The sequence below is a fragment of the Rhinatrema bivittatum genome, chromosome 3 (assembly GCF_901001135.1).
Source record: "Rhinatrema bivittatum chromosome 3, aRhiBiv1.1, whole genome shotgun sequence".
NCBI lineage: Eukaryota > Metazoa > Chordata > Amphibia > Gymnophiona > Rhinatrematidae > Rhinatrema > Rhinatrema bivittatum.
In genome coordinates, this window is record NC_042617.1 from 417,683,680 (window position 1) to 417,708,836 (window position 25,157).

The following is a 25,157-nucleotide window of genomic DNA, read 5'->3' on the forward strand; positions in this document are numbered from 1 at the left end:
TTGTGAAGGTCTGGGTCAACTTATGGAGGTCTCAGCAAACTGGTGCTTGGGAATAAACACACAATGATTTTCATAAGTGAGATATGCGTGTATGTCAGCCAACTTTAAATACCTACCTCTGTACATAAACAGTTATTACACGCACATATAATTATTTAACATGCAAAATATATAGATGTATTTTTATAAAGTAGATATATAAACTATGCGGTTCCTTGGATTAAAAAAATGTGTGTGTACTGAAGCATACATGCATACTTTCAGTGGGGTAATATGCAATGTGCAGCTCCCACAGCTTCGAAAACATAGGCACAACCTTAAGCACACCTATTTATGCTTGTATGTGCTGAGTTATGCATGCTATTGAAAATTATTCTCTGGAACTCTTACAGTACAGAAGTCATTACAATTTTCCATTTACTGTAATGGAATATATTTCAAATGTATCTGTAGTAAAGTTAATCTGTACTGTGCCTTGTTTTAGTTAGAATTGTTCATTTTACTCAAATTAGAATTTTTAACATGGTGGAAAATTGAAATGTCTGATTATCATCACTGCTAACCCATTATGTCTCAAATTTTTTAAGAAGCCGTTCTTTGAGTAGGACACTGGGACAATATGGAGAATAACACTTACACCAAAAATAGTTGGGAATGTTGGGGATATATCCATTCCAGAAACAGTTTTCAAGGCTGATGATTCAGATGACTTGAACAAATCACTGTGAACCTGGAAGGCCAGATTGACTAACTGAAGAGTAGCAAATTGCCCAGACCAGGTGGTATACACCCCAGGGTTCTGAAAGAACTCAAAGATCTATTATTAATAATTTGTAACCTATCATTAAAATCATCCATTGTACCTGAAAGACTGGAGTGTGACCAATGTAACCCCAATATTTAAAAAGGCCTTCACGTGTGATCCGGGGAACTATAGACTGATAAGCCTGACTTCAGTGCTACGAAAAATCGTACAAACTATTCTAAAGAACAAAATCACAGAACATATAGACAGCCAGTAGATTGAGTGTATTTGGATTTTCAGAAGGCATTTGACAAAGACCCCATGAGAGACTCATAAGAAAATTAGAAAGTCATGGGAGGCAATGTACTTTTGTGGATTGTAAACTGGCTAAAAGATCAGAGAGGAGGATTAAATTGTCAGTTTTCTCAGTGGAGAAAAGTAAACAGTGGAGTGTCTCAGGGATCTGTACTTGGACTGGTGCTTTTAAATATATTTATAAATGCTCTGGAAAGGAGAATGATGAGTGAGGTGACCAAATTTTCAGATTACACAAAATTATTCAGAGTAGTTAAATCACAAGTGGGTTGTGATAAATTGCAGGAGGACTTTGTGAGACTGGAAGATTGGGCATCCAAATGCAGATGAAATTTAATGTGGTCAAGTGCTAAGTGATTTATAGGGAAATGTAATCCATGTGGTAGTTACACAATATTAGGTTCCATATTAGGCATTAGCACCCAGGAGAAAGATCTGGGCATCAAAAATTGGACAATACATTAAAATAATCAGTTCAGTGAGGTGCAGCAGCCTAAAATCAATTAAAATGTTAAGAATTATTAGGAAAGGAATTGTGAATAAAACAGAGAATGTAATAGTACCTCTGTATCATTCCATGAAGAGACCACAAACTTGACTGCTGTGTACAATTCTGGTCGCCGCATCTCAAAAAAGATATAGTTGCATTGGAAAATGGTCAGAGAAGGGCAACCAAAATGATAAAGGGGATGGAAAGGCTCCCCCTATGAGGAAATGCTAAAGGTTAGGGTTGTTCAACTTGGAGAAAAGACAGCTGAGGGGGATATGATAGAGGCCTATAAAATTATGAGAGGACTAGAATGGATAAATGTGAATTGGTTATTTACTCTTTCAGATAATACAAGGACTAGGAGGCAACACCATGAAGTTAGCAAGTAGCACATTTAAATTCTGGAATTAATTGCCAGAGGATATGGTAAAGGTAGTTAGCATAGTTGGGTTTAAAAAAAGGTTTGGACAAGATCTTGGAGAAGTTCATAAATTATTATTAATCAAATTGACTTAGGGAATAGCTACTGCTTATTACTGGCATCAGTAGTATGAGATTTATTTACTGTTTGGGTATTTGCAAGGTACTTTTATCCCGGATTTGCCATTGTTGAAAATAGGATGCTGGGCTTGATGGACCTTATATTCTTATAGTTGGGAAAGACAAGTAGTTAGTGATAAAGGGCTAATCTTAATTGCAAAAATACAGTATATTCCTGTTGTGATCCCCAGGAAGCAAAGAATCTCTGAAACAAAATAAGCATGATAGTTTAAATATCACATTACATAATGAGAATTTTGTATTTTTGTTTGGATAGTTGATGCACATTACAAACTCAGGGCCCTGTATTTACTAAGCATTTTTTCTATAGGCACAAAATGGGAGAAAACGTTTAGTAAACAATCCCCCAAATTAACTTACATTTTTATCATCTTGTTTAATTGCTAACAAAATACTTTTCTTAGACCAATAAGAATAATCCAAAAGACCACATAGGTCCTTTATTTACATATATAGATGTGAGTGATTCTTCTATTGGGTTAATAGAACATATCACAGTTTACAAAGAATGCAGTATTATTCAGGACCAATATAGATAGTACAATGAACTACTGGAAGAAATGGATAGAAACGATCAAAACTTATACAAATCCTAAAACAAAAAGCACTGGATTGGCAACACTGGAAACCTTTTTTTTTTTTTAAGTACTGGTATGGAAATTAAATTATTGCTTCAGAAAAAAAAAAAAAAAAGTAAAACCTAATTCATATTTAACATAAAAGATTTATCCTCCCAGCTCTACTTCTCTTCCCCAGAGAAAGCGGTCCAGTAAAGTTTGTCCACACCTGTTGGTATGGTCTGAAGCGACATCTTCTTTGAGAGAGAGGTTATGCATGCAGAAAAATCATCCCCTATCCTGGGATCCGAGTGCATTCCAAATTATTTTCTAAAATGAAAAATTAAGGAACTGATTTATCCAAAATTTCTCCCCATTTTGTGCCTGTGGGAAACATCCTTGATGAATTAAGCTCCAAGCGTTCAGGTTTTTTTTTTTTTATATATGGGTTTAACCCTCACATTAAATAAATAAAACAAAGACGTAGCGTCTTTGTTTTATTTAGAAATAAATTCTTTCATTTTATGTTTTTCTCTCACCCCCTCCCAAAATGGAATAATATCTTTCACTTCTTACTCATTACTTACATACTCTGTTATAGAGTAAATGAAGTGACAGTGTAATTCTGTTGTCAAACAAGCCATATCTACAGTATTATTTGCATTAATTTATATTGCTAATCTTCAACGTTCTGTCTGATGACAGAGAGGAGAGATAAAGACAGGCTGAAAAGTTTAACTGGAGGTCTTTACTGGCACAGTTGCACTCAACAGGGCACGCGGAGAACTCCTAGTGCAAATTTCTCAAGCATTCCCATCCATATTCTCAAGAGCTTTTCTTGAGAAACAGCAGCAGTCTAAAGGGACTTCCTGCCCCAAGCACCAAGGGCAACAAACCAGTTTTAAACTGATACTATCCCAGCCAAAAATTATGTACTTGTGCCAGATGGATTCTATTTGTTCTATAAACTGTAGCTATGTTTGCAAAAGAACACCAAATTTGTAGAAGAGGGAGACTTTCATTCGCAAAGAAGAAAAATAAATGTTCTGATCTGGACAACATTCAACTATAATTACATGAAACTATTTTTATGAAGATATTTGAGTATATATTCAGCAGTGATTATTACAAGAAAGCTTAAGTAACGTTTTACTTTTATAAACACTCCCCTTGTCTTAGTCTGCATATATTTGCACATTCATAATTCTGAGAAATCACATAATTAAGAGGCTCATTTATGTGCCTGCATGTGTATACTAAAGAAATAAATACATTTCTATATTTTTTTTTGTATGTGTAGCAAAATCCAAAGTTGCACATTCTGAAAATTCATAGTCTTTTCCCATCATCTTTATCAAACTACTTTACTGGTTTTCTTTTATTTGTCGTTGCATATTATTTTTCCCTTAAATTAGAATTAAGGAGTTAAATCGGAATGATCCATAATTTGGGAAGAACTGTACCTTTAAATTCATTCACAAATCATTCACAATATTCAACATGCAACTTCATACCTAGCTCATTTTGCATTGACCTGGTGAAAGAGGCATAGCTCTCAAAAGCCAGTCACAAATATATTGCAGCTTATTTCTTGACCTTAATTTCTGTGTTCACAAATCAGTAATTTTTGTCTGAACTGCAGGAAAAACTAAATTTGCACTTACAATGAATGAAAGACAAAGTTGGGAGGATCCTATCATTTTACAAACAGGATGTGAGAAAACATTTTAAGATTCCTGAATCTATATTTATTTATTTACGATATTGAAAAGACCATGTAAATCATGGCTGTTAAACTACATCTCCCCCACATAAAGAAAGATATAATATGTACCAGACGATCTCATTGGCCATTTTAGGCATCTATGTACTAAAGGGAGTTATGTGGGCAATTATCAAATAGGCTGTCAATGAGGGAAATCAATGTGTGAGTGGCTACTGTAACTAAGTCCACACCCACAAAGGTCAAAGTTCATACAGCACTGACATTGAACCAGCCTAGTGACCTTAACTCCAAGCAGAACCCTGGAACGGGACCAAAAGATCATAGAAAGAAATGAATGGCTCAGATTCAAACTGCAGCATGCTATAATACAAAAGCAAATCATGAGTCCAAAGTCTGAAGTAAAGAGCCATCACTTAGAAAATATCACATTTTTGGTGCCTAAGGCCTGAAAACTACCAGCACTCAGATTAAGGATACACAAATGCTTGGATTGTTGCACTGGACTCCTTATGTGTCCTAATTGCTCAGTTATGCTGTTTTCAAAACACAAAAAAGGTGTGTCTGAAACTTCAGATTTATGAGGATTTTACTCTCCTTTACTGACACATCTCCAATTGATTGTACTATTTTGGTTTTAACTCCCCCTCCCTTACCTCTATCACTTTTGGTTTCATTAATACTGTGCATTTATTAATGGATAACTAAAATATTTTGATTTGATCACACATTGTAAATGTTTTCATTTCACTTGCCAGTTTTAAGCTTGCATTTTTTCTTCAACTTGACAATAATGGGATAGTTTGAAAGTGTGACATGATTAAACCTCTCTTTCTCTTGGCAACTAGTCACATTTTTCTGTCATATTTTATTATTTAAAGTGATCTATATTAACAAAGAATGACAGGAATGGTTTTATATCTAAACAAATGGTTTTAAATCTGAACATAAATATATGCCTCTGTTATGAGAGTCTTAGCTTAATATAAGTAAGTTTTTTTTAAATCTTATTTTACTAGTAACTTTGTGTAAGTCAAGCTTGCTCTGAAAGTTTATATTTTTTATGAATTCACCATGGTGATGACTTCCTTAAATTCTATGCAATGTATACCAATTTCTAATTGACTTTCTCTGTCTCTGTGCATAAAAGGAAAAATTCCCAACATGTTACGTATACCATGAAAAAAAGTCTCCTTTTAATGCTTCAGATTTCCTTGTTCTTCCTTTCAACCCTAAAACATAATCCACTACATATTAACTCCAATACAGTATTTCCTAATGAGTGTACTGTAAGGCAGTATGTTGTCAGGTGTGCAATGACATTTTTGAAAACTAATGCATGGGGGATAATTTTGGGGGATTTGGTTGTTGGCTGGTAGTAAGCACCACACAGCATGCTGGTACTTTACTCTGTGTAAGCACATGATGAAGAAAGGATAAAATCACACAATACTACATCAATCATATGACATTAAGTTGTCAGGAGGGAATGGCATCTACATTTCTTAACTTTATACTCCATTGTTCCAATTTGCGTACAAAACAGATTAGATAATTATAAAATATGCTTGTATGTTCCAATCCTATGGACAAGTATGTTTCACAGTAGTGAAACATCTGAACCTCAAAGTAAAAGACAAAGGGCCTCATTTTCCAAGCACTTTACCGCGTGCGATAAATTCGCAAATCGCGTTAACAGCTGTTAACGCGATTTGCGAATGCAAATTAGTAATTTGGTATTCAGGGGGCGGAGTTGGGGCGGAGCATATGTAAAGTGGGAACCTGTTTATCGTGTGCGGCGAAACAGCCGCAGTGTTAGCGCGGCTGCTATCGCGGCTAATAACTACAACCTCAAATGTGCGTTATGGACTGCGCTACGAGCCAGAAAAGGATTATCGCCATCCACGATAGAGAGAGAGAGAGAGAGAGAGAGAGAGAGAGAGAGAGAGAGAGAGAGAGAGAGAGAGAGAGAGAGAGAGACTGACTTACTATAGTGCCTATGCCCTAGACAGGTATTTGAATCCCTATGGGAGGGCCACCTACTAACTCGGGGTGGGGATTAGGTATGAGCGTCGGGGGTTGGGGGCCACTTTCGCATTCCACATGAGACCTACGGACAGAACAGTGGTCTCTAGTGCAGATTTGCTGGCCGTCGGAGTGAGGACGCTCACTCCAAGAGGAGATTTGGCCAACATTCTCTCCACCTAGCATGTTGTTGCCCAGGTAGAGTGTCCATCAAGCTAGGTAGTGTTACGCTTGGGCTCCGGTCAGGAGTCGTGAACACCACCCAGCAGGGTGGCTCCAGGTGGAGAGAGACAGGAATGGCTAGAAACAGTGTCTGGTTCCAGGCTGGGTCAGGGCAGGCAGCAAGTAGCAGTGTCTGGGTCCAGGCTGGGTCAGGGCAGGCGGCAAGTAGCAGTGTCTGGGTCTAGGCTGGGTCAGGGCAGGCGGCAAGTAGCAGTGTCTGGGTTCGGGCTGGGTTAGGGCAGGCGGCAAGTAGCTGTGTCTGGGTCTAGGCTGGGTCAGGGCAGGCGGCAAGTAGCAGTGTCTGGGTTCAGGCTGGGTCAGGGCAGGCAGCAAGTAGCAGTGTCTGGGTCTAGGCTGGGTCAGGGCAAGGCAGGTCAGAAGGCCCGTAGGCCACACACACACAGAAGGCCCGTAGGCCACACACAGTAAGCAGGGCAAGGCAGGTCAGAAGGCCCGTAGGCCACACACCGTAAGCAAGGCAAGGCAGGTCAGAAGGCCCGTAGGCCACACACACACAGAAGGCCCGTAGGCCACACACCGTAAGCAAGGCAAGGCAGAGAAGGCCCGTAGGCCACACACACCCAGAAGGCCCGTAGGCCACACACCGTAAGCAGGGCAAGACAGGTCAGAAGGCCCGTAGGCCACACACACACAGAAGGCCCGTAGGCCACACACCGTAAGCAGGGCAAGGCAGAGAAGGCCCGTAGGCCACACACACACACAGAAGGCCCGTAGGCCACACACCGTAAGCAGGGCAAGGCAGGTCAGAAGGCCCGTAGGCCACACACACACAGAAGGCCTGTAGGCCACACAAGGCAAGGCAAGACAAGGCAAGGAATAAGGCCCGAAGGCCGCGCAAGGCAAGGCAAGGCAAGGAATAAGGCCCGAAGGCCGCGCAAGGCAAGGCAAGGAATAAGGCCTGAAGGCCGCGCAAGGGAAGGTCCAGGGACCAAATGCACAGCAAGCAAGGAAGGCTAGAGCAGGGAGCCCAGGCGAGCTCGATGCCGAAGCACTGAGGGAACTGTCAGGCAGGGTTATAAGGGACAGCCCAGAACATAGAGAGGAGAAGGGAGATGGACTGGGCCTGTCAGGAGAGCCAGCACTAGAGGGACCCCTGGTGGTGAGGCGGTTGCACAGCAGCCATAGCCGTAACAGGTAGAGAGAACGTTGCCCAAACCACTTCTTGGAGTGAGCGTCCTCAGTCCGACGGCCAGCAAATCTGCACTAGAGACCACTGTTCTGTCCATAGGTCTCATGTGGAATGCGAAAGTGGCCCCCAACCCCCGACGCTCATACCTAATCCCCACCCCGAGTTAGTAGGTGGCCCTACCATAGGGATTCAAATACCTGTCTAGGGCATAGGCACTATAGTAAGGCGCTCTCTCTCTCTCTCTCTCTCTCTCCCCCCCCCCCCCGGGGAGCCTGAAACAGGCTGTCTGGGACTATCGTGGCCCGCGATGATTGAAGTCCAAAAACCGGCAAATATCGTGCACCGCGATAAAAGACTGAAAGAATCATCGCACACTGGGAAAACATCGTGTGCGGCGGTAATGTTTTCGCGAATGGCGAAAACATCGCCGCACGCAATGTTTCCCCACTGCACGAAAGAAGCCTCATTTGCATTGGTAACGCCCCCTAATGCGTTACCAATGCGATATTGGAAAATGAGGCCCAAAGTGGCTGGAAAGCTGTTCTTTTTTTTTTTTATTACCACTGCTCAGTTTTATACACACCTCCCACCCTAGATGATGTGCCCAGATGACACATGCTCATCCATACCAGGAAGATAGGAGAGAAGTGTCTTTCGAGACTTATTTTCAGTATCATTCTTTTGGGAGCAGGATTGCAGCAGAAGATGCAGTGTATCATTTCCTCCCCGTCTCCTGGCAGCCCCATGAGACCTAAGACTCAAATTCAATTCTCTTGTGACATAGAACACAGGGAGGTCAATATTCAAAGAACTTAGCTGGAAAAATCTGGGGTTTAAATATGAGCCTCCACTGACCAGCTAAGTTGTAGCCAGATAAACCCAAGGCGGAGCAGAGCATTCCACGGCAGAGAAATATTATCCAGCTAACTTAGCCAATATTCATCCAGCTAAATTAGCTGGACTGCTTCAGAGTACTCCTAAAGATATCCTGGTGTGTGTACCTGGATAACTTAATACTTACCTGGCTATATTCAGAATATAGCTAGCCAAGTGTTTTTAAAAAAAACCCCCCAAAAAACCTGCTCAGCTTCTGGCCCAATTCCACAGCCCTCCACGATACTTAAAGGTATTGTGGGCTAGTGCCCAATCCGCCTCCCAACACCCCAGTCACCAAAATTTTAAAAAGAAAAAAAAAAAAGATATGGGTCATATTGATCCAACGCTGCTCTCCCCCATCAATATTCCATACAAATTCACTGAGCACCCTTCTGCCCCCAAAACGTCCCACCTTCCTGGACCCATGAAAACTCCAGCTGGTAGTGCAATATAGTCTTACCCACACCAGGCTTCTTCCAGCATTGCTCTGACAGCAACACTGGAAGCAGCTGGGGTTGGATAATGCTGCACCGCAACACCAGCTGGAGTTTGGGGAGCTCCAAGGCGAGGTGATAGAGAGGGTGGAGGTTATGGGTGGGTGGGGCGGGGGACAGAAGGGGGTTCCATGTAATATCATGGAAGAGGGGCTGGTCTTGGATATCTGTGACCGGCATTTTCTAAAAAATGTTGGTTGTTAGGGGAATTGGGAGGGGATCAAGTGTTAGCCCACAGTATCTTAAACTATTCTTAGGGGCCAGAGAATCTAGCTAGAAGGCCTAGGTTTTGTTTTTTTTTAATAAAAGGTACCTGGGTAAATTTACCCAACTATATTCAGAATATACCCAATTAGGTTTAAAGGTACACTGCTAAAGAGTGCTGGATAACTTTAGGAAAGTATATTCAATGGGAGATGTATCCCGCTGAATGTCTATGACAAGCTATCCAGCTAACTTTTGCTAGATAACTTGTCTACCCGCTGGCTTACTAAATATTACCTCACTGGAAATCATATTTGTTATGCTATACTTGTGTTTTATACAATTTCTATTGTCTATAATTAGTATTGCCTATTCCCATCATTTTTAATCCCACTATATTTTACTGTATTTGACTGCTATTAATTGCATACCATAGCTCACTGTTGTCGCAATCTGTTATAATTTGATGTAACACGCGTTGAACTCTTATGAAAAAACAACCCAAAATGATGATGATGGACTTAATTGGCCTCAGCTCAGAGACCAGTCTTAGTTGGGGAGTCTTAATTCTTTTCCAAAATAAAATGCAAATCTTCTAATCATGACTCAAAAGCAACTTTGAACTAAGACCAGATTTCACTATGATAATAAAGTTTGACAACATATTTTATCAGCAGCTGTCAATATTCTGCTTTATTGTGTCAGACATATTTAACAATCTCAGAATATATGTTCTCTATTTTCCTTCCATGTTTGACAAGGTAAATATTTCAAGCCTGAGATGCATTAAAAGAAAACAAGCAAGAGCTGAGAGTGACCCTACCAATATTTCCAGCCTGCATCAAATGCCCACACAAAGTCAGACTCAGATTTCATATGAAAATGAAAGGAATGTAAAACTTTTTTATTATATAAGGCATATGCCATTTCCCTTCAAAAAAGTATAATACTGAGTATTGTATCTTAAGAATATAAAATGTGTCTTGCTGAGTCAGACCAAAGATCCATCGAGCCCAGCACCTGGTCTTCTACAGTGGCCAATCTGTCACAAGTACCCAGCAGATCCCAAAGAATATTTATTTATTTATTTATTTATTTATTTAATGTCTCTTATATACCGATGTCCGTTCGCACATCGCATCGGTTCACAGTAAAACATGAACTTTATGGGCGAAGCCCTTACAAAGAACAGATAAATACAGTTAACTTTAGGGCATAGCCCTTAACAAAACCAGGGAAGAGATACACTGGAGGGGGGTATTGATTTAGATCCATTATTTGTTACTCATTTCAATTCTAATATATCAGTATGTATTTTATAGTACTGAGGCGGCGACTCTGGTGTTCAAGAGCCAAAAACAGGGTTGTTTGGTTTTTTTAGTTTATTCACAAAATGCAGGAGATATTGTTACCCACTGCCTCCTACGTATTCAAATACATTATGGGGTAGATTTTATAACAAGCATGCGTCCATGTGCATGCGGTTCCTGGCGCGCACCTATGGACGTGCTGATTTTATAACATGCGTGCACTGGCGTGCGCATGTTATAAAATTGGGTGGCTGCGCGCATGTGCGGGCAGCACGTACAAGGAGGGGGGACTTTTGCAATTTCCACGCGGCGATGCAATCGGGTCTTCCTCATTTGCCTCTCAGTCCACTCCAATTAAGGAGCGGACTGGGAGGGAACTTCCCTACCCCACTACCTAAACTCCTTCTCTCTTCCCCTCTTCTCCCCACAACATAAACTCTACCTATCTATTCTTGGTTTTTCTGTTTTAATACTTACTTCAGGGCCTGAGCTGAAGTAAGTTCGCGCACCGGCCAGCTGCCAGCATGCGAGTCTTCGGGACAGCGTTTAATGGTGCTGTCCCAGCCCAACCCCCCAGCACTTGTGTACGTACCAGGGTTTACATGCGTGGCCAGACCTCTTTGAAAATTTGCGTGGTGCACACAAGGCCCGGCCACACACGTAAACCCTGGATTTTACATGCGCATGCCTTTTAAAATCTAGCCATATCTCCCCTTGTATATTCTTTGTGGATATTCTGAAAACAAGACCTGTTTATGCCTTTTGAGGACCAGGGTTGGTCACTCCTGTTATAGTCTTAATTTACTTTACTGCTCAGCAAGTTCTTCAGCTATAAATACATTGAAAAAGAGGCAATCAACCTCTCTAAAAAATATGTTATTGACAAATACAAAATACATTACCATAAGTCACTGTAATATGGAAATTTAATGAGGAATATTGATCTTTCTCTAGGGAAAGCTATCTATGGGATGTTGAGCCACAAAGCATGTCACAACAAGGTATTATATTTTGGCAGTTAAAGAGATGCATAAGTGTCCTCAAAACATTAATTACAGAAAAGGTACAAGGAGTTGTTAGATTGTGAAAGACAGCTCTGGGAAAAGTGACTCCACTACTTAAAACAGGAGAGAGTAACTCCCATTCTCTTATACAAACAATACATGAATTTCCTACATGAGAACAGAAATAATTCATATGTGACTAAGTACAGAATATAACGCAACACAAATTCTGTGAAAACTCTTTAGAAAGAACCTATAAGCTGTTCAAAAAGGAAGAAGTAAATTAAACGAGTTTATAAAGACAATGTTCAGATTCCAGCCCATTTTAAGACACCTTTTCAAGCTACATGTGGAGCTGAAATTAAATGATAAATAAACCCTTTGTTGAATATTGCTCTTAAACTAAAATATGCTCTTTAATACTAGGGATAGGGAACTCTAGTCCTTAAATGCAAGACAACCTGCAATTTTAGGTTAATTAGTGAAAAGGCATATTAACATCATTCAGTTGCATTGTATGTAAATCTTTTTCATACAGTGCTTGCAAAAGTCTTCACACCCCTGTACATTTTTCATATTCTGTCTAAAAAAATGCAAATTAAAATGCATTAAAGTAGGAGTTTGTTTCAGTGATTTAACAACATGCTCTTAGAGCCAGATTTAAGATTTTGAGACCCACAGCCAGAACTTGGGAGCAGAGAACAGGTAGTGGGAGAGGGGTTTCACAGCGCAAAAGTAATAACTCTTTGAAGCTGTGCTCATGCACAACCCTAAAAGTAGAAAGAGGTTCCTCTTTGGCCTAGATTTTTGGTGCCTTCAAAATTTGGCTTCCTAAGGCTCAATACTTTATGAAAACCCCTTTTGCATTAATATCAGTCAAGACAGTGTGATGATGTAGTTTTTACACATTCTTCTTGGCAGAAGAGCTCAAGCTCTTTCAGGTTGGCTGTGGATCATCTGTGGACTGCAGTCTTCAAGTCTTGCCACAAATAAGTCCTTGTCTCAAACATCTTAAAACTTAAGTAAGTACCTGAGGTAATGGGAGATAAAGTGACTTGCCCAAAGTCACATATTGATGTCATATGTGAGAATTGTTAAAAATCATGTATGACACTTGTCAAGGCACAGACTGGTCTTGAACTGTTGTCTCAGGATTCCGGTTTGAACAAGAACTACCTTGTTGGCCAAGTGGTCCCGGAATGCCCATAGGGCGTATTGGACTGCCCGGAGCTCCAGGAAGTTGATCCGGAGACGTTGCTCCTGCAAGGACCAGTGGCCCTGGGTGCTGAGGTCTGCAACATGGACCCCCCAACCCGTGTGACAAGCATCTGTGGTGAGAATAATTTGAGGCTGAGAGACCTGGAAAGAAATCCCCCTTCTCCAGGTTGGACAGGGTCTCCCACCACATGAGGGATTGTCGAAGTGGTGTGGTGACTAAGATGCGAGCTTGAAGGTCCTAGGTGGCCTGGCATTACTGAAAGTGCAATGTCCACTGCGTTCTGCACATGTGCAGCCGAGCGAAGGGTGTGACATGGACCATCACTGCCATATGTCCCCAAAAGGTGCAGGATATGGTGCGCCAAGACATGATGGCAGCGAGAGTTCACCCCCGCCAGGGAAACGATGTTCAGCACTCATTCCCAGGGCAAGGCCTTTCTCTGGACCTTATTGAACCTAGCCCCAATGAAGTCCAACTGCAGTGATGGAAGAAGTTGGGATTTCAGGTAGTTGATGAGAAATCCCAGGTGCTCCAGAGCACCTATGGTGGAGAGAAGAGAATGCAATGCTTCCTGTCTGGAGTTGCTCTTGATCAGTCAATCGTCAAGGTAGGGGAAGACATGTACTCGTCTCCTGAGATAAGCCCCACCACTGCCAGGCATTTTGTGAAGACACAGGATGCCGATATGAGGCCAAAAGGCAGCACCCTGATACTGATAGTGTTCAACCCTTACCAGGAAGCAGAGGTAATTCCAATCCCCGGAAGAAGTGGGAATATGGGTATATGCATCTTTGAGATCGAGAGAGCAGCACCAGTTTCCAGTCCTGAGGAGAGAGATCAGAGTTCCCAATGAGACCATTTTGAATTTTTCTCTGACAAGAAAGTGGTTCAACGCCCTTAGATCTAGTACTGGGTGATTTCTTGGGAATCAGGAAATACCTGGAGTAGAATCTGTTGCACTGCTGACTTGGTGGCACTGGTTCGATCTCTCGAGCCATTAAGAGGGCGGAGAGCTCTAGCCGAAGTATTTGCTGGTTCTCTGTAGATCTCCACCAGGGTCACAGAGGAGATCTTGGAGGTGTCCATTGGAAACACAATCTATATCCCCACTAAACGATGGTTAAGACACATTGGTTCTAGGTGATAATACTTCCGTGGTTGGTAAAATGAGCATCTTGTGTATTGCCAATGGTGACTTTTTACCAGGGGTGACTTTTTACCTGAGGACTGAGAGTCCGAGGCGCTGGCTGATAACTGCTGAAGGGTTTCATGTTAGTCCTTCAGCTGTGCTACCACCTCGTTGATTTGGTCTCCGAAGAGATTCTCTCCTGTACAGGGTAGGTCTGCCAGACTGGGTTGGAGGTCGAAAACGCAAAGCCAAGCCATGCGCAGAGTACCAATGCCAGACAGAGCAACTTTTGTCGTTGTTTCAAATACATCGTACACAAAGTGGACTTCATGTTTATCACATTCAAGGCCCTGTTGAATTACCTTCTGGAAATCGTCCTGAAACTGTGGGAGGTGCTCCACCATATCCTGGACTTGTTTCCAGAGGTTTCTGGAGTATTGGCTCATATAGAGCTGATAGCAGGCGATTCTGGCTGCCAACATGGATCCCTGGAAGACTCTCCTTCCTAGAGCGCCCAGGGCTCAGTCCTCACAACCCGGAGCACGAGTACGCAACCTCTTTGCTTTTTCTTTTAAGGAGGATTCCACCACCACTGGCTAGTATGGACATTGATGGCATTCAAATCCTGTGGTGGGTTGGACTAGATAGACAGCATCAGTCTTCTGGTTCACTGGAGGGATGGAGATGGGGTGTTCCCAGAGCTGGACAACCATTTTCTTGAATATGGCATGCATTGGCACAGCCATCACTTCTTTAGGAGCATCAACAAATTGTAGGACCTCTAACATTTTATACTTGGAATCCTGCTCTGTTAAGAGCTGGAACGGCACTGATTCTGCAATAGCCTTTTCAAACCCAAAGGTCAAATTCTCTCATGGGGAACTTACGCCTGTCCTCCAGGGGAGAGGGTTCGGAAAGCAAGTCCTCAGAGCCCTCCGAAGAAAAGGACGCCTCCCCCTCCCAAGGATCATAGGGGCCATAATTCTCACTCTGTGTACCTGGAGACACTTGAAATGGAGCCCCCAGTGGTACCCGGTGCAGGCACCAAAGCACTGGTAGAACCCGAGGGGGGGGGGGGGGGTGTTTGCACCGGCATTGAAGGCCCCATAGGCATCGGGAGCACCAGGGGAAATTGGTGGCTCTGAAGGCATTGATCCCAAATGTCCCAGGAGAGCTAGCACCGGTCGGGGTGCCTTGCGCAGCAATGGCGCCATCGACCCCAATGGTCCTTCCTCATCAGAGGAGTCACTCACTGGGATAGCCACTGTTGGAGGCCATATCCATGCTCCCTTTGATAACGAAGGAACTCGGGGCATCGGGGCAGGCTGTGTTGGTAAGACACCGAGCAGCAGGTCCAGCCACTCCAACAAAGCTGCAAGCACTGATGGAGTCTGCTTCTGTGGCGATCCTGGTCTCAGTGGCTCGATGCCTTGCAAGGCCCGGCTGACCGTCAGCCACACACGTCTCTCCAACTCCTTCTGAAAGGCTGCTGAGAATAGGACAGCTGGAGGAGGAGGCGGCAGCAAAATCAGATCGACCCCGGAACCGTAGGGGGGATCTGTACCCTTCACTGGCATTGGTGGGGATCGCTGCGGTCCTTCGGGCTGCTTGGCAAGCAAGACGTCCTCAGTCTGGGACCACTTCGAGACAGCAAGGATGATGCCGAAGCCTTCTCGTGGTCCGAAGTCAGTGACGACGAGGACCTGGATTTTCCCCGGTGCTTGGCCCATTCTTTCCCTGGAGCCAAGGGAGATGGCGAAGATCCCAACTTGGAACTCGAGGACACCGATCTCGGATGGTTCCCCACACCTTTTTCTAAGCCAGGTACCTGTAGTGGAGGGGACACCGAGGGGGTCGTGACAGAGACCTCCTTACCCTTCGGCGTCAAAGTGCCTGACGCTGATGTCAACGGTTTTGATTTCTTGGCACCAAATAATTTCTACATTTTATTGAGGCGCGCCAGATGGGCTTTGGGGGGGGTGTCATCTGGACACAAAGATCGCAGCCACGGACATCATACAATGCCCCCAGGCACAAGACACAGACCTCGTGGGGGGGTCCACTAGGGTAATGGCTGAAGCCGGATGACGCTATGGGAAAAAATGCAGGCGCATTCAATGCCTGGCGGCCACCGGGAGGTGGTGCTGTCGGTAATCAACCACAAACTACGCGAAAACTTATAGCAGTGCCTGGGAAAAATCCCCCAAAAATGCAGGAGGGACCCGATGGGACTCAGGATGAAAAAAAAGATAGTTTTTCACAGAAAAAGAGCACAAGCTCCACAGCAGTGAGGCTTCAGCTTCGCAGAAAAAGAAAGACTAAAGAGGGACCCTGCGTGGACAGGGTCCCTCTTTAGCATGCTCAGTGTGTCTGTCAAAGTTTCTAGAAACTTTGACAAAAGTTTTCTGTGCTGGGCTCCATCTGATGTCACCCATGTGTGAGGACTACCATCCTGCTTGTCCTTGGAGAAAGAAAGAGGCATTAACTTGAGTGGTTAGTGAGCTGGAATACTAGTCAGATAGGTAGAAACTGTTAAAGTCATTTAAAAAAAAAAAGTGCTGTAATGTGCCATAGCCATTACTGAACTGTTTCTTTAAAAATATTAACGGCTCTGAACCTGGACTTTTTTTGATTCTTTTTCAATGGAACAGCATAGAGTCATAGGAAACAGTGTGGCATTGGCTGGCTCCAATGTTTTTCCATGAGAGGAAAATAAAATAATTAACTACATGGGTATGGGCTATGAACAGGAGCAAATCTATTCAGGGTAGAATCCTTAGGGAGGCGACTACAAGTCATTCTTAGCCAAGTAAATAATCCTTGGAGAGTGGTCCCCGGGTAAGATAATGGAGTGTATCGTGAGGCTCTAAATCATGTTTTTTGGGCCCTTCTCATTAAGTTTTGGGCATTTTAAAACTGCATGGATTGTGGGGGGGCGTGGTTACGATGGCGCCCTACTGAGACATGCAGGCCCGAGCTCCGGTGTTTCTCTCTTTTCACATTGCTTTTTTTGCGTTTCCTACTCTGAGATTATGGAGAAGAGGAAAGGGGTTGTTCGTTCCTACCCTTCAGCCGATGCCATGTGGCAGACCACCTTGCCTGAGCTCACACTTACAACACCCTCTTCGACATGGACCGTTAACTTGGCCGGTGTGGGGGCCAGCCCGATTGCTGAAACATCACTTAGCCCGGTCACTCGGTCATTACCTCTGCCTCTTGGATTTGCCGCTGACACGGGAGCTGAATCGCCAAGGCAGACGCAGTTTCCGGCATTCCTCCTGCTTCTTCGGACAGCATTTGTTTCTGCTGCTGCTGAGGGATCATGTTTTGAGGCAGCAGAGCAGTTCCAGAAACAGGAGACAGACTGTTCGTTTGAGGGAGCGGCCCCCAGTGCCCTGGCAGTGGGTGAGGTCTCGTCATTTGGCAAGGTCTCAGGCTCTCAAGAGATTTGAGACTCCCTTATTATTCTTCAAGTTAGACCTGTGCTGACCAAGCCAGCTCATGTAACCTTGGACAGTTTATGGGGTGTTCTCAAATCAGTCAAGAAGTCTGTCTCATCTTTAGTTACCATCACACTTGACATTCATGCTAAGTATTTAAATCAAGATCAATGTATGGCTGTTTGTGAAAGTTCTATTTCCAATCTGGAGACATCTGTCTCTGATATTAAGGAATTACAAACTAAGCAGGTGGTAAATCTTCTGTGGTGTCACGAAAATTAGAAGCTTTGGAGAACGCATCTAAGAATTTAAATCTAAGTCTCTTGAACTTTCCTTAAATTCAATTACTCTCTCCTATTGAGATGTTTAAGCTCTACATGAAAGAAGTTTTACAAATTCAAGAATCTGCTTACCCTCTTTTTCAAAAGGCCTATTTACCATTTGTTAAGAACTCGGATAGGAAATTACAAGAAGCTTTTTTGAATTTTACAGATTTTCATGAGAACTCTTCTTTGCCATCTCATAAATCGAGCTACTTTGCTTGTTTTATATTTCTATAAAATAGAGATAATGTTCTTTGTTTATTTTTTGGTAAATGTGATATACCCTTTAAAGGGGAGAAAATATGGGTATTTTCAGATCTTGCTAGGTCCACTCAGGACCATAGAAGAAAGTTTCTTGCCATGCAATCAGATGTGTTATCTCTGGGGGCTTCTTGCATTGTAAGATACCTTGTAAATGTATAGTGGTATTGAATGCAGTTAGGTTTTATCTTTTTTGACCCTGCTCAATTGAGAGACTTCATTGATGCTAGGTGTGCTGTTCCCCTCAACCTACTTAAAGATGACATTTAGTTTGTGGGTATTGTAATAGCAGTGCGCTGTCTATTTTCCTTTTCCTTTGTTTGACTTGTGGTCTATTTGCCTTTAGACCCTTTTCTCCCTTCCCCCCTTGTATTTATTTTTGTTTACTAAGAGGTGAAATGCTGTGTAACTTTTCCTTTTTATTATTATCCTATTTGTATACTATCATCAATATCTCCTCTGTATTTCCTTCCAATGTCTTTTATTTGGAATGTTAAACTTTAATAAAAATAAAGTATATTAAAAAAAAAAAAAAAAAGAAAGAAAAACCTCCTTTACCTTGGCCACCCTTATCTTCAACTTCATTATCACTTTGATGCAAATGACACTTAACTAAGAGCAATTTTGAGTTTCCCCACAGAGCTTGTAAGCTCATTTTGAAATGCAGAGATTCCATTTGAAAAAGCAGCCAGAATGTATAACACTGATATATTTGTATCCACATATTTTACACTTCCATGGAAGCAGGTGTAAAGTATTCATGGAAATTTGAAAAGAATACTCTTCAGATATTTTTTTACTCCCTCACTCTAACTCCACTTATTTTGTTGTGCGCGTAAAATTACGTGCACTGTTACTTTTTCAATATAGGAAAAGGAAAGCAATTTTCAAAATGTGTAAAAAATCTTAGATTGTTGCCCCCACTATATACAGTATATCTTATTTGACTTTTTTGTGACTCTTCCTTGCCATCTGTTTTCTTTGTTCAAGTATTGGCTCTACCTCAATTTCTTACAACTAAATATTTCAAAGAGAGTACTTTTCTTGCGTAGGAGGAGTTTTATTAAAAACATCTGTTATATCTCATTCCTTGAATCTAATCTTACATATTTTCACCTCTGTTTGTAACCTTACTGTTCCTCTTAGTAATGAACTGTCTTTTGCCTCTCATTTCTCACATATTTAAAAACTGCTTACATCTACAGCATTGTCAAATTTCTCCCTGCTAAAATAAATACTCATACAATACCTTTGTGTCCTCTTGCTCTATTACTGAAACTCTTTAGAAGGTACCAAGTCTCAGTTTTCTAGAATTTACTATGTCTAAAATCTCAATGCATTGACTCCTTACTTACACCAAAATAAAAGCTCAGATTCCTACTATCTTTAGCGAATTTTGTTAGTTTTGTCTCTTTCAAGATCCAGGGCCAAATTGTTTTTCCTGCTTCTAAAATTCTCCATATGTTACTCTGTACTCCCTCTATGTGCCTGCTTTGCTATAATTCTTTTCCATCCTTGTCACGGTTGATGAAAGAAGTATTTTCAACTATTTTAAAACATGGATTAGCCTGCTGCACACTTAACTATATGGAATATTTCTTTGTAGAGTTGGAAGCTAATTCCAGAGGCATCTCTATTATCTACAAGGGAATAGTGATGGCTAAGTTAGGAGTGACCACTGATGCCCAATAGATAAATGGAATGATGACCTGAATCTTACTCTTATGGATAGACTGGAAAAAATTGTGGATGTCTGCATATAAAAGTTTACTTTGCATTAAGAATCGAGCTGATGATTAAGTTGTTACATAGAACATATCGTACACCATGCTACTTTGCTGAAATATATGAAGGAGTGAGTCCTAACCGTTGAAGGGGAATGTGGAAAGTCAGGCACATACATACATATATGGAGGGAGTGTCCTGGAGTTAATCGATTTTGGTCGGATGTGACAAGAAATTTCAGGTATTCTTGACTGTCCTTTTCATTTGTCAAGAGCCATTTGTCTTTTGGGCAGGATCTGGGATGTTAGACATAGGAAGTTAGTGTTGTAGCATCTCCTGGTGGTCTGATTTACAATTGTTAGCACATGGAAATTTTATCCCAGTATAGATTATTGACAGGCTCAAACTAGAGACATTACTGATATTGAAAGACTCCATTACCTCCTGAAGAGTCAGAAGTTTAAGTACAATGGTAAATGGGACCGTTATTAGAAATACTATACAGCCCGGAAAGATTGCTTAATATTATGCTTTGTGCATTATGTATTGTGTGTCTTAGGCACATTTTCTTGCCAGAAATCAGCTGTATTAGTTTATGTATATTGACTCATTGGTATGCAACCGGTTAAATAAAAAGTAAAAAAAAAAAAAAGAGATGGCATAGCCTTTTCCACTTTGAGCAACTGATTTTCTGCTATTTAAAAAATGTAATATTTCTGTGTTTTTATGCATACATACACAATATACTTTGCAATAAGAAATACAAGGAGTGTGTGTGTGTGGTTCTTCACATTCTATTGAATACCTAGTAGAGAGAATGGATAGGCACACTGCTGTGATTCATCTGGGATATCCAGGTATTTGAGGCAGCCAAGTAATAGTGCCCTGGGCTCCTCCTCAATCTGCAACTGAATGGGAATTGACTTAATCATAGACTGAGTAAATTCTGAAAAGGAAATGTTTTCAGGTGGAGACCTATTTTGTCTGTGGAGTAGAAGGGTCTGTGGGGAGTGCAGATGAGAATTCCTCTTTGGAGTAAATCTCCTCTGACTCATAAGGGAACGCCCATGAATGTTCAAGAGAGACATTCTCTATGAAAACTGGAAGTGACTCTTTAGAATCATCCATCGTTTAGATCCAAGAGACAACTTTCGATGTATGTCTGCAGAAGTTTATCTTTCAGAAACCATTCAATTACGGCTCAGTGCCAACATCAATCCGTGACGCTTGAATCAGGACCCAAAAAGCACATCAGTTCAGTAGGTAGGTCATTCAACACTCCAAGTGGAGTCGAGCAAATCAGTGCATACTGCTTCACATTCTTCATATACTGAGAAACCACTTTGGCTATCTGCCTCCAAAACTTCTCTTTGAAGATTGCTGATCTAAATGGAACTCAGCAGAAATCTCATCTGGCAGAACTCGATGGTCCTCAGCAACATACTGGAGTCAGTGCTCTAGTGGAACAATCATGATCCTCAGCCAAATATTATTAGTGTGTTTTATAATGTCCAGTGATGGACATCTTCTGATTGCAGTGTGGGCACTTACTGAAGTGGTCTCTCTGCTGTCAGAAAAATAGATGCAGCAAACAAAGAGAAAATACAATTTTAAAGCAGACAGCTCAATAAGAAAAAAAAGAGACCATGGCTGGGAGGCCTGACAGAAGCCATTGAAAGAAAGGCCTGCTGACAAGGACATTGAAAAGGAAAGCAACTTTATCAACACTGAAAATCCTAATTATGAAACAGAGAGAAAAGAAAAAACACCAGGCACACTGTTGCCTAAGGGGAAAGCTGGAGAGAGAAAATCCACAAAAAATACTGCAAGGAACAGTGAAATATGAGCAGAACTCAAAAGCGTGACCATTATAACAAGAGAGAGAGACAAAATGAGGCACGCCATGCAGTTGAAGCAATGTGGAAACTACTGCCCATGCCTAGAGGGGTCTTCAGGTCTTTGCTGGAACACTCTAGAAAATGTGCTATGTTGGTTGACGATACCCACTTGTGTGACTAGGTGAACTGTTTGTCTTTATAGAATATGGTCAAAGCAATTTGTCACAGTTAAGATTTGAAAAATCAAGCCAGAAGCGTACAGGATTTCCACAGCAGTTGCCATCATGGATCCTGACTTAGTTTTCAAACCCATCTTTATTCACTTGCCTTTGATTTTTGTCCATCACCTTAATAGAAATCTTTGCACAATCTGGTATGCAGTCACACCTCTTTCTTTTCACCTTGAAACAGTGAGATACATTTCTATGAAAGATGCCATATACAATAACGCTGTACTGAAAAGAAAAATAATTAGAAGCTGTTCTCTTTCTGCCAAGCAGTCACATGCAATAAGTGGGAAACTATATTTTTTGTATTTGTGATAGTGGCATTGTTATGAGAGACAAGAAAGGACAAATTTGTAATTTAAGCACTTGTGAATGTTACATTAAAACAATTATTGAGATATTTCACAGCATATTAATTTCTCACCAGATACAAAAACTTTTAAAGTAGATAACCAAAAGGATTCAATACAATTAATGGCATAGATTCAAGACTTAAAATAACATTTTAAAGATTGTAATTAAAAACCAGAGCAGTATGATTATATTGTACTAGTATTTTCCATATAAATTATCAAATTCTGGTAAAAATAAACATGCTTTCTTTCACTATTTCTCTTTGCACAGCTGGAGAGTTATATCCAGGACAGCATGAAGAGAGAGATGGTAGAAATGCAGCAGTATGCAGTGCAGAACCATACTGCAGTGATGATTGAGATAGGAACCAACCTACTAAATCGAACAGCTGAACAAACTCGCAAATTAACTGATGTTGAAGCACAGGTAAATAATGATTTTTTTTTAAAGTTACACATGTATATGCAGTCTTCAGAAATATCCCTAAATTTAGGGGATAGCTCAAGTTTTGTTCTTACTCAAAGCTGAAATGGGAATATAATTAAAGGGAAGCATTCAGGCTGATGATGGTATTGCTGTATGAACACTATATATAAATATATTTGACAGTATGTGACAGAGGATAATTTCCCCACAAGGAAAACAGTTTGATTGGCTGAAGATTTCAAGGCAACAGGGCCAAAAGTTAAATCCCAGGGAAAAAATTCTCTAAGTACTGTTGGTACAAATACATTTGTACAAAAGGAAGAGAGACAAAAGGGTGACCCCTAGGGCAGAAGCTTCCAGAGAGCAAAGAACCAAGCTTCACCCAAACTAGCCCACCCTACTAGGGCTAAAAAAAAAACACATAAAAGGGCAGCCTGAAGAAGGTGGCAGCTCTTGGGAGGATGAATGGAGAAACTGGAATAAACAAGAAAAGGGTAATGGAGAAGAGGCTAAGAGGAATCCAGTAATAACTGGCTGGAGGCTATCACAGCCATTTCCTCCTCCCCTCCCCAAAAAGCAGAGCTTTTCCCTATTCTGGAGCTGTGCAATCAAGGAAAAGAAGGTGGGGATTCTGAGGATTTGAAAAGCCACTTAGTACTCATTTGTACCTTGAGAAGTAGCAGGAAGCCAAGTTAGAGGAGGAGTGGCAAATTACATTGCTATTGTATAGTTCATGCATTATGATTATGAACACTCCTACAGATTATACAAGTACATATTAAATCATGTATAATAAGATGTAACATTTTAAGCTATACTGGAATATATATTATCCAGAAGTTACAAAATAAATTTTCATAATCCACAACAGTGAGAATTAGACAGAGCTTATTTAACCAGATTATTCTTTCAAGAAATATAAGTAATACCATATTGGGTCAGACCAACGGCCGGATTTTAAATGCCCTGCGCGCGTAAATCCAGCCGGATTTACACGTGCAGGGCCCTCGCACGCCGGCGCACCTATTTTGCATAGGCCGCCGGCGCGCGTAGAGCCCCGGGACGCGCGTAAGTCCCGGGGCTTCGTAAAAGGGGCGTGTCGGGGCGTTCCGTAAATGACACGGCGTTTCGGGGGCGGGCCCGGGGGCGTGGTCGAGGCCTCTGGACCAGCCCCCGGGTCGGGTGATGGCGCGCCAGCAGCCCGCTGGCGCGCGCAGATTTACATCTGCTTTCAGCAGGCGTAAATCTGCCAACAAAGGTAAGGGAGGGTTTAGATAGGGCCGGGGGGGTGGGTTAGGTAGGGGAAGGTGGGGGGAGGGCGAAGGAAAGTTCCCTCCGAGGCCGCTCCGAAATCGGAGCGGCCTCGGAGGGAACAGGCAGCGCGCACTGGACTCGGCGCGCGCAGGTTGCACAAATGTGCACCCCCTTGCGCGCGCCGACCCCGGATTTTATAAGATACGTGTGGCTACGCGCGTATCTTATAAAATCCAGCGTACATTTGTTCGTGCCTGGTGAGCGAACAAAAGTACGCGCTCGCGCAAAATTATAAAATTCACCCCCAAAAGCGCATTAAAGGCCTGCATCCTGACTCCAATAGTAGTCAATCCACGTCACAAGTCCCTGTACGACCCCAAAGAATAGATCTAATCCTTTAGCGCATAACCAGGAATAACAGTGGCTTTCCCAAGTCTACATGGCTATAATTGTTTATGGACTTTTCTTTCAGGAACGAGTCTAAACTCTTTTTAAACCCAGCAACAATAGCTGTTTTCACCACATCCTCTGGGAAAAATTTCAGTTTAATTGTGCACTGAGTGAAACAATACTTTCTCCAATTTGTTTTAAATGTGCTAGATACTAGCTTCATATTGTGTCCTCATTCCCTATTTATCTGTTCCACCACACTCAAGATTTTATAGACCTCTACCATATCTCTCTCTCAGTATTCTCTTCTCCAGGCTGAAGAGCTCTAACATAGAAACTTGATGGCAGAAAATGTCCATATGGCCTATGTAGCCTGTTCATGACTTAGTTAGCCTGGGGGAGTCATTCCATCCCTTATATCATTTTGGTCTCCCTTCTCTGTACTTTTTCTAGTTCCACTATACCTTTTCTAAACTAGACAACCAGATTTGAGGATAATACTTGAGGTGTAGTTGTCTCATGGAACAATTCAGAGGTATTGGTTGTCTGTCCGAATCAGAACTTCCTTGGACTACAACTGGTCCCTGAATGCCCAAAGGCATACCAGATTGCCCGAAGCTCCAGGAAGTTTATCTGACAGTGGGCTTCAGAGGCAGACCAGATAACTAGCGTGTGAATACCGTTCACATGGGCTCCCCAGCCCTGAGAGGAAGCATCAATGGTGAGAATCGCCTGGGGCGGAGAGGTTTGGAAGGGAAACCCTTTTTCCAAGTTGGAAAGATCTTCCCACCAGAATAGAGACACTCGCAGTGTCCGTGATTGCGACAGGAGCCTCGAGATCCTGGGAAGTCTGTCGCCACTGGGACCGCAAGGTCCATTGGGCCCTCCTCATGCA

The 25,157-nt window shown here is 42.1% G+C and overlaps 2 protein-coding genes across 9 annotated transcripts in view; one reads left to right on the forward strand and one right to left on the reverse strand.

Moving 5' to 3' along the window:
* The window catches only part of MCPH1 (microcephalin 1), a 714,835-nt gene that overhangs the window by 225,378 nt on the left and 464,300 nt on the right, over positions 1 to 25,157 (reverse strand). The gene's annotated exons all lie outside the window — the stretch shown is intronic.
* The window catches only part of ANGPT2 (angiopoietin 2), a 201,989-nt gene that overhangs the window by 64,333 nt on the left and 112,499 nt on the right, over positions 1 to 25,157 (forward strand). The window contains 1 exon segment of the mRNA XM_029595750.1: positions 22,463 to 22,618. Coding sequence (XP_029451610.1) covers positions 22,463 to 22,618 — 156 coding nt within the window.